At 47.4% G+C, this 10,479-nt stretch overlaps 1 protein-coding gene across 1 annotated transcript; it reads left to right on the top strand.

The window, feature by feature from the left end:
* Positions 1-1,447: 1,447 nt before the first annotated feature.
* On the top strand, positions 1,448-4,648 carry LOC119295594 (probable auxin efflux carrier component 1b). Its single transcript, XM_037574028.1, has 6 exons — positions 1,448-2,962; positions 3,057-3,342; positions 3,444-3,529; positions 3,610-3,767; positions 3,862-3,938; positions 4,256-4,648. Exons 1-6 carry the CDS (start codon positions 1,936-1,938, stop codon positions 4,320-4,322), a joined length of 1,701 nt encoding a protein of 566 aa, XP_037429925.1. The 5' UTR covers positions 1,448-1,935; the 3' UTR covers positions 4,323-4,648.
* Positions 4,649-10,479: the final 5,831 nt, after the last annotated feature.

Below are 10,479 nucleotides of genomic sequence, written 5' to 3' on the forward strand. Positions count from 1 at the left end.
GCGCGTGCGTGACAAAATTTCGTGTTTTGACCCTTTTGTCAAACAAAATCAGGATCTGACCCCCCTTTCAAATTTTCTCGACATTTGACCCTTTTTCCTACCGTCACGAGGCCCGACGGTAGGATTACCTAGGCTACCGCCAGGCACTGCGGCGGTAGGAAACTTATCCACGTCAGCAGCGTTAACGGCCTCCGTCCCACCCTACCACCGCCGGACATGGCGGTAGCCTGTCCGATCCTACCGCCGGGGTACCTGGAGGTAGGGTGCGAGCAGTTATAAGCCGCCGGCCACCCCACCCCTTCCCTTCTCCCACCAACCACCCGCTCCAAGAACAGAGGAGTTCTTCCTCTCGCACCTCTCTCTTCTCCTCCACTCCCCCCCTAGATCTTCGTCGTTTCTTCACCGTTTTTGCGGATCGAGATGGCCCTGAAGAAAGAAAAGTAAGCTCCTTCGATCCCTCCAATTAGTTTTAGTCAAATAGTTTCCGATTCGTCACATTATTTGATTCAGATCACCCCCTTTTTGAACTAGATTTTAATATTTTGAACCCTAGGATTGATTTAGATTGATTATAGATGTTATATTGTGTTAGATATGACCTCTAGTCACTAGTTGGTACGATTATGTGAAGATGAACCCTAGTAAGGATACCGGTGGCTACGACCTACGCCAGTGAGTACCACAAGCCGTCCTCGTCGATTCTGAGTTTTACATTCATACAAGAAGGATGTTTTACATTCTTTCTTATGCATTGCAGGATGAGCAGGCAGAAGAATCAATCAATCACGGATTGGAAAGCCGAACATGTGAAATACATGCAGGAATGGAACAAATGGAAAGGACGCAAAGACACGAAAAGAAGAGTGATTGACTGGGACGACTACGAGGATCACATGCTGTGGTACGGCGATGGCATCGAGCATCGTCTGCGTCTGAGGCCCCAATGGACGACAACAGACGCTAAAGACCTGTTCGATGACTGCTCCGAGAATGAAGCCTACAACGAAAGCATCAGAGAGCTTCAAGGCGGGTTTAGGAAGTACAGACCCCTCATGAACAGAGTGGTAATTTTGCCCGCGTGCGTATGTACGTACAATGTGTGCATGCACGTACCCAAGAGAGAGAGAGAGGAGGGGAGGGGGCGAGGGGTGGCAAGAAAGTCCAACCAAGGCTGCATAAAGTTTGGATGATCTTTATGTGATTCCCTCCCTCGCCTCTCCTCTCCTGCAGCAGAGCAGCCGCAGAGAGGAGACGTAGATGCAGTCGCAGGAGCAAAGCATTGGGCAGTCCTAGGCTATGGTAGCAAGCGAGCTTACTATACTCCTGCAGCTCAGCTGCTGCATCTGCATGCAAGGGGCGGGGCAGGGGCAGGGGCCGCGCACTAGGGACAAGGCCTTGCACCTCCATGTCGCCGCACACACCTCCCAACGCCTCCGCCTTTCTTGTCCGCCATTACGCCAACACCATGCCCCTTTCATCTCACCCTTTACGCCGTTCCCCTCCTAGTCCTACACCTGCACCTACCTGCTCCTCCTCCGCTCTCTCTCTCTCTCTCGGACAAGGAAACGCACTGCTCCCTCTACGCCCTCGCCTACGCAGCACAGTGATCAGATCATATCATTCATAGCCCTCTTGCACCACGCCATGCCACTCCCTCCCTCCCTGCCGCAGCTGCTTTTTGTGCCCCTCCCCTGCGCCGCTTGCCTCTTCCGTGTCTCGCTCCCCTCCCCTCGCCCCGCCTCGCTCTTTAATTTCCAGCGCCCCCGTCTTCTTCTTCTTCTTCACCAAGCCTGCTCTGCCCTCCTCTTCGCCCTTGTCTTACTTGACACACAGACAAACACACCGTCGCCCATTTCCACTTGACCCGGCTGCCTTGACCGGCCCCGTTCAGTTTCTTGGTTCCGCATTGCGCGCGTCCCCGAGCACCGAGCGGACATGATCACCGCGGCGGACCTCTACCACGTGCTCACGGCCGTCGTGCCGCTCTACGTCGCCATGACGCTCGCCTACGGCTCCGTGCGCTGGTGGCGCATCTTCACCCCGGACCAGTGCTCCGGGATCAACCGCTTCGTCGCGCTCTTCGCCGTCCCGCTCCTCTCCTTCCACTTCATCTCCTCCAACGACCCCTTCGCCATGAACCTCCGCTTCCTCGCCGCCGACACGCTCCAGAAGCTCGCCGTCCTCGCGCTCCTCGGCCTCTGGTGCCGCCTCCGCAACGGCTCCCTCGACTGGCTCATCACGCTCTTCTCCCTCTCCACGCTCCCCAACACGCTCGTCATGGGCATCCCGCTGCTCCGGGGCATGTACGGCCCCGCCAGCGCCGGCACCCTCATGGTGCAGATCGTCGTGCTCCAGTGCATCATCTGGTACACCCTCATGCTCTTCCTCTTCGAGTACCGCGGCGCCAAGATGCTCGTCATGGAGCAGTTCCCCGACACCGCCGCCGACATCGTCTCCTTCCGCGTCGACTCCGACGTCGTCTCCCTCGCAGCCGGAGGCGGGGCCGACCTGCAGGCGGAGGCCGAGGTCGGGGAGGACGGCAGGATGCGGGTCACCGTGCGCAAGTCCACCAGCTCGCGCTCCGAGGCCGCCTGCTCCCACTCGCATTCGCACTCCCACTCGCAGTCCATGCAGCCGCGTGTCTCCAACCTCTCCGGCGTCGAGATATACTCGCTGCAGTCGTCCAGGAACCCCACGCCGCGGGGCTCCAGCTTCAACCACGCCGAGTTCTTCAACATCGTCGGCGGCGCCAAGGGGGACGAGGAGAAGGGCTCCGCCGGGGCTGGCAACGGCACGGGCGGCCACTCGCCTCAGCCGCTACCGCAGGCATTGGCCGGGAAGCGCAAGGACCTGCACATGTTTGTCTGGAGCTCCAGCGCCTCGCCGGTCTCTGAGCGCGCTGCAGGCGGTGCCATGCATGTCTTCGGCGGTGGCGCCGACCACGGCGACGTCCTCGCCAAAGGTAGCTACTTCTCCTTTCATATACTACTACTAGCAGTTTGTTTGTTTTCGGCCGTCCAATCGACGAACCAACGGTCTGGATCGTATGGTTTCAGGTGCCCAGGCCTACGACGAGTACGGCCGCGGCGGCGGCGACGACTTCAGCTTCAGGAACAAGAACGGCGGCGTGGCGAACGTGGACGGGCCGACGCTGGCCAAGCTGGGGTCCAACTCGACCGCGCAGCTGCACCCCAAGGACGACGGCGAGGAGAGGGCCGCGGCGATGCCGCCGGCGAGCGTGATGACGAGGCTCATCCTGATCATGGTGTGGAGGAAGCTGATCAGGAACCCAAACACCTACTCCAGCCTCATCGGCGTCGTCTGGTCCCTCGTATCCTACAGGTAAACACCGTTGTTCTGAACGAAAGCAAATTGTTTGTTCATCAGTGACTCAACATTTGATCTGTTGATTGATCTTGTGAACTGCATTGCGGCAACTTCAGGTGGGGGATTGAGATGCCGGCGATCATCGCCAAGTCGATTTCGATCCTGTCGGATGCAGGGCTTGGGATGGCCATGTTCAGCCTAGGTGTGCACAGCTCTGACTCTGCACTTTTCCTGTAAAACTGTTGCACAAACCCAGCCGTGCTCATGTTTTGTGCAATGCAGGGTTGTTCATGGCGTTGCAGCCCCGGATCATCGCCTGCGGGAACAAGCTAGCGGCCCACGCGATGGCTGTGAGGTTCCTGGTGGGTCCAGCGGTGATGGCCGCCGCCTCTCTGGCTGTTGGGTTGCGCGGGGTTCTTCTGCACATCGCCATTGTTCAGGTACATTAGTACATCCCAGTTGAGGGTCTTGTTTTGAAACTAGTACTCAACTAGAGAAAATGTAGTGACCATATGATATGAATTTGCATTGCAGGCTGCTCTGCCACAAGGGATCGTGCCCTTCGTGTTCGCCAAGGAGTACAACGTCCATCCCAACATTCTCAGCACAGCGTATGATCTCTTAACACACCTCTATCTTTCTTTCTTGCTGTGCCACTGTTATCAATTTTAGTCAAGGAAAGCTTTCAAAAACCATTCCCACCTTTTCTCTTCTTGCAATTGGAGGGCATCATCCACTCAAGTCAGAGAAAACACAACCTTGTAACTTTTCATGATTCCTATCCTACTCATCATCACCATCGTGCACCATTGATTCCCTTGGAATTTGACATGCTGCTGCGCCTACTTTATATCATAACATTGATTCATTGAGATGGTGGTATGATCCTGATTCCTCGCATGATGATGGAACTCTGTGTTTGATGCAGCGTGATCTTCGGGATGCTGATCGCCCTCCCCATCACACTGGTCTACTACATCCTGCTGGGCCTCTGAACTCTCAGCTCAGCTCAACCGGGTGCCACTGACAGCAGCATCATTCAGTAGCATCGTTTCCTTTTGCTTGGTTGGTTGATCCCAGATTAGACTGCAGTACTAGTAGTAAACGTAGGTGATTTTAGGTTGGGATGGAAGCATTAGAACTCTGATGGAAGGAGTCGGTTTAGAGATAGTAGAAAGCGGATTAGCGCGAACTAACGTTAAGTCTGGCTAATTTGTAAGGCATTGATGAGATCTATCATCGAGATTTGTAACTCTTTCGTTCAACTATCGTATGGAATTTCCTTCAACGTTATGTGAAATTCATTCATTGTAGTAGTTTCGTTTGTACTACTTCAAGTGTTTGTTTTCCCTTCGATGTTCCCTAAAAAATGGTATAGATCGGAGAATATTTTGTGCTTTCATGAAGGAAAACGTGCATGCTTTATTGTTTTCTTTACGGGAACAAAGGTGTGTAGCTTTGTAGTCCTTTTTTAGGGGACTGGTCTTTTGTTCTCTTCCGCTGTGGTAGTATAGAGGGAGTACAAAACATTGACCCGAAGCACGGAAAGGAGATGGTGGTGTGCCCAGCCAGTGCATCCATGCTCCAGTGGAAATCAATGGGTGAAGAGAAGAGGATGATGGTGTACGAGTCGGACAAAGGCGTTGGCTATCTCTTGAGTTTAGGCATGCGCAATCGAAGCAAGCTGCAATCTAGTGAAATGATGCCCTATTGCCCCATTCCACGCAATGGTATATCCTTGGGACGTAGTGTCCGTGAGGGACCTTTCTTTTTGAACTTAGAAAGGGCACACAAGGGACTTTTATAACCAGCAAACGTCCTCGTAGCTGTCAGATCGAGATCGAATGCATGGCAATTTTTAAGAAATTACGTTGCACGGCCAGGCAACTCCTTTTTTACAATATATATATGACAATTTTCGCTTTCGTACGTGGCAAGTCCTTTACAACGGCGTGGCAAGTTCAGATGTTTTGGCATGAGAAATCTTGCATTCGCTAAAAAAAACCTTCCCAGCGAACGTCAGATTTTACCATGGGATCTTTTGTAAAACTTTTAACCGTACAAATTTTCAACTAATCTTATTTGCTTTCAACTGTCATTTGGATACTCTTGACAGATTTTTATTAAATTTCTGATTGCCATTTCACTCGAAGAAATGAAAGACAACCTAGGATCACACAATGCGTGTCTGGCAGAATGACATTTGTTTCTCAACTTCTTTGGTACCCGACATAAATTCATGTTTTTTCATGAAATTACGCAAAACTCGCCAAGCATTACAAGGGCTTTTGGGCAAACTAAAATCTGGCATTTTAGAAAGAATTTGGCAAAACTTTTGGTCGGAGATCCCAATATCTCGCTCTCTGCTTATGGTTGTTAGCTTCATGAAATTCGTCCAAAAGTTAACAAAGGAAGTGCTAGGTGCCATCACACTCATCGGTTTGTTCGTTCGATACCCGACGTTTATAGAATGAAGTTTTTAGTTTTCACCGACTGAGAGTTTTCACAAGACAACGTTGCCATCATTTTCCCAGCTAACCAACATCATGTTATACAGTGATGTTAGTGTTTCAACTCCCAAAACAGGTTTGCAAAGGCATTACAGATACAAATTTGTGATATTGGTGGGGAGGTGTTGATCACTAACAACAACATGTGTTGGTTGGCATGATGGAAGATGTGTGTGCCAAAGTAGAAGGGAGGAACGAATTTTCAGGATATTCTCAACTTCACAAAAGCACACGTAGCGAAACAATGGTGGAGGCTTATTGAAAATGGCCAGTCTCTTTGAGCACGAATTCTTCATGCAAATATTCTCCACATGAGAGTATTCCTTCGGTGAGCTTAAATAGGGCTCATCATATTTGTCACAGTACTTGGACATACATTCTAAGTTTCAAACAGGGCTGCATTTCGAAATTAGCAACCGGAGCCAACAATCATATTTGGGATGACCTTTGTATTCAATCTAGTAAAAGTTGTAACGTACGGGCTAGTGCCTCGAGGAATTGACAACTTCTGGGAAGTGGATGTGAACATAATCCTTGAAATACCACTACCAAGCGCTTAGATAGGTGACTTTGTGGCATGACATTACACCAAGTCAAATACTTTCTCGGCCCGGCCAGCATATCACCTCGAATGTGATTCCCAACATGGTGCAAAATTGAGAAGTTTTGTCAGGTAAAAGTGGATCTGATGTGAACCCCATGTGGAGAAAACTGTGTGACGGACCACGCATGGAGCCATTCCATGTAGAAGGATCCAAGAAGATAAGACATATCAAAGTCTCCACAATATGTCATGTTTATGGGAAGGGAAGGAAAGATATCCGACATGCTTTCTTTGAATTGAAGGAAATATGCCCTAGAGGCATTAATAAAGTTGTTATTTTATATTTCCTTATTCATGATAAAGGTTTATTATTCATGCTAGAATTGTATTGATCGGAAACCTAAATACACGTGTGAATATATAAACAAACACCATGTCCCTAGTGAGCCTCTACTTGACTAGCTCGTTGATCAAAGACGGTTAAGGTTTCCTAACCATGGACATGAGTTGTCATTTGATAACGTTATCACATCATTAGAAGAATTTTGTGATGGACAAGACCCATCTGTTAGCTTAGCATAATGATCGTTTAGTTTTATTGCTATTGCTTTCTTCATGTCAAATACATATTCCTTCGACATGAGATTATGCAACTCCCGGATACCGGAAGAATGCCTTATGTGCTATCAAATGTCACAATGTAACTGGGTGATTATAAAGATGCTCTACAGGTATCTCCGAAGGTGTTTGTTGAGTTGGCATAGATCAAGATTAGGATTTGTCACTCCGAGTATCGGAGAGGTATCTCTGGGCCCTCTCGGTAATACACATCATAAGCTTGCAAGCAAACGACTAAGGAGTTAGTCATGAGGTGATGTATTACGGAACGAATAAAGAGACTTGCCGGTAACGAGATTGAACTAGGTATGAAGATACCGATGATCGAATCTCGGGCAAGTAACATACCGATAGACAAAGGAAATTGCGTATGTTGTCATAATGGTTTGACCGATAAAGATCTTCGTAGAATATGTAGGAGCCAATATGAGCATCCAGGTTCCGCTATTGGTTATTGACCGGACAGGTGTCTCGGTCATGTCTACATAGTTCTCGAACCTGTAGGGTCCGCACGCTTAACCCGTAGGGTCCGGCCCAGTGAAATATTCTCGCTTTGTCCGTCCAGCTTACTGCTAAAGCTGGAAATGTGGGGGGTTTTGTGATTTGACGGCTCATTGGGCATTACTGCGGCACTACGACCATTTTCCAGAACCCTGAATATGACTTCCCATATATAAAACTTTACCTCTGAACCATTCCGAAGCTCCTCGTAATGTCCCGGATCCCATCCGGGACTCCAAACAACCTTCAGACTTCACCATATTAATATCTCAATACTACCCTAGCGCTACCGAACGTTAAGCGTGCGACCCTACGGGTTCGAGAATCATGTAGACATGGCCGAGACTCATCTCCAATAACCAATAGTGGGAACTAGATTCCCATACAGGTTCCTACATATTTCACAAAGATCTGTATCGGATGAACCGCTGATACGTCTCCGTCGTATCTATAATTTTTGATTGTTCCATGCCAATATTCTACAACTTTTACATACTTTTGGCAACTTTTTATACTATTTTTGGTACTAAAATATTGATCCAGTGCCCAGTGCCAGTTCCTGTTTGTTGCATGCTTTTTGTTTCGTAGAAAACCCAAATCAAGCGGAGTCCAAACGGGATAAAAATTGACGGAGATTTTTTTTGGAATATTTATGATTTTTAAGAAGAAGAATCAACGCGAGACGATGCCCGAGGGGGCCACGAGGCAGGGGGCACGCCCAGGGCCCTCGTGGCCACCCCATAAGGCGGTTTGTGCCTTTCTTTCGCTGCAAGAAAGCTAATTTCCGAATAGAAATCGTGTTAAAATTTCAGCCCAATCGGAGTTACGGATCTCCGGGAATATAAGAAAGGGTGAAAGGCCAGAATCCAGAACGCAAAAACAGAGAGAGACAGAGAGACAGATCCAATCTCGGAGGGGCTCTCGCCCCTCCCACGCCATGGAGACCATGGACCAGAGGGGAAACCCTTCTCCCATCTAGGGAGAAGGTCAAGGAAGAAGAAGAAGGGGGGCTCTCTCCCCCTCGCTTCCGGTGGCGCCAGAGTGTCACCGGGGCCGTCATCATCACCGCGATCTACACGAACAACTTCACCGCCTTTATCACCAACTCTTCCCTCCTCTATGCAGCGGTGTAACCCCTCTTTTACCCGCTGTAATCTCTACTTAAACATGATGCTCAACGCTATATATTATTTCCCAATGATGTATGGCTATCCTATGATGTTTGAGTAGATCCGTTTTGTCCTATGGGTTAATTGATGATCGTGATCGATTTGAGTTGCATGTTTTATTATTGGTGTTGTCCTATGGTGCTCTCCGTGTCGCGCGAGCGTGAGGGATTCCTACTATAGGGTGTTGCAATACGTTCATGATTCGCTTATAGTGGGTTGCTTGAGTGACAGAAGCATAAACCCGAGTAAGGGGGCTGTTGCGTATGGGATAAAGAGGACTTGATACTTTAATGCTATGGTTGGGTTTTACCTTAATGATCTTTAGTAGTTGCGGATGCTTGCTAGAGTTCCAATCATAAGTGCATATGATCCAAGAAGAGAAAGTATGTTAGCTTATACCACTCCCTCAAATAAAATTGCAATAGTGATTACCGGTTTAGTTATCGATTGCCTAGGGACAAATAACATTCTCGTGACAAAAAGCTCTCTACTAAAACTAAACTTAGTTGTGTCTTCATCTAAACAACACCTAGTTTTTATTTACGTGCTTTTTATTATCTTGCAAACCTATCATATCATACCTACAAAGTACTTCTAGTTTCATACTTGTTCTAGGTAAAGCGAACGTTAAGCGTGCGTAGAGTTGTATCGGTGGTCGATAGAACTAGAGGGAATATTTGTTCTACCTTTAGCTCCTCATTGGGTTCGAAACTCTTACTTATCGAAAGAGGCTACAATTGATCCCCTATACTTGTGGGTTATCAAGACCTTTTTTTGGCGCCGTTGCCGGGGAGTCATAGCATGGGGTGAATATTCTCATGTGTGCTTGTTTGCTTTATCACTAAGTAATTTTTATTTGTTGTTCTAAGTTGTACTCTATCTTTAGTTATGGATATGGAACACGAAATACCAAAAAAATTAGGTTTACTTGCTACTCATGGAGACGGGGAACCTCCTAAAACCCTCGATGCTCATTATGTGAAAGATATTATGTACTACTTTGATAATCCTGAGAAAACCCCATTCAATTATGTTATGGGAGACACGTTGGATCAACGTGAATACTTTAGGGATTATCGCTTGACACAAAAAGGGAAACTGTTATGGGATCAAATTTATATGTTGTATTGGTATCCTAGGCAAGTATGCTTGAGATATGATTATACTTGTTGCTCTAGGATGAAGGCTCCACACCTTCCCTTTTCATGCAAATTTAATGATAATAAAACCTTAGCTTCTTATGCTAATGGTATATATGATTATTATGATGTGGAATAAATAGAAGAATTCGTTGCTTTTATGGGTGCTTATGAAATTGAATCTTTGTTTAAAGAGTGTGAAAATCCTGATGATGCTGTTTACAGACCTGAAAATTATGCTATACTTAAATATTGCTATGAGAATTATGAATTCTATTCCGATATTGATGCATTTATTGAAGAAGTCTCCGCTGTCCAAGAAGAGACTAATACTTCGCAGGAGTCTATGGAAGAAGAAATTGATAAAACTATGAGCTCATTGGATGAAAAAGATGATGAGGAGAGCGAAGAACAAAAGGGGAAGAGCAGATTAGCTACCCATGCCCACCTTCTAATGAGAGTAACTCTTCAACTCATACATTGTTTAATTTCCCTTCATGCTTACCGAACGATGATTGCTGTGATGATTGTTATGATCCCGTTGATTCTCTTGAAATATCCCTTTTTGATGATGCTTGCTATGCTTGTGGCCAAGATGCCAATATGAATTATGCTTATGGAGATGAACTTGCTATAGTCCCTTATGTTAAACATGAAATTGTTGCTATTGC

This window comes from Triticum dicoccoides, chromosome 4B (genome assembly GCF_002162155.2).
Source record: "Triticum dicoccoides isolate Atlit2015 ecotype Zavitan chromosome 4B, WEW_v2.0, whole genome shotgun sequence".
Taxonomy (NCBI): domain Eukaryota; kingdom Viridiplantae; phylum Streptophyta; class Magnoliopsida; order Poales; family Poaceae; genus Triticum; species Triticum dicoccoides.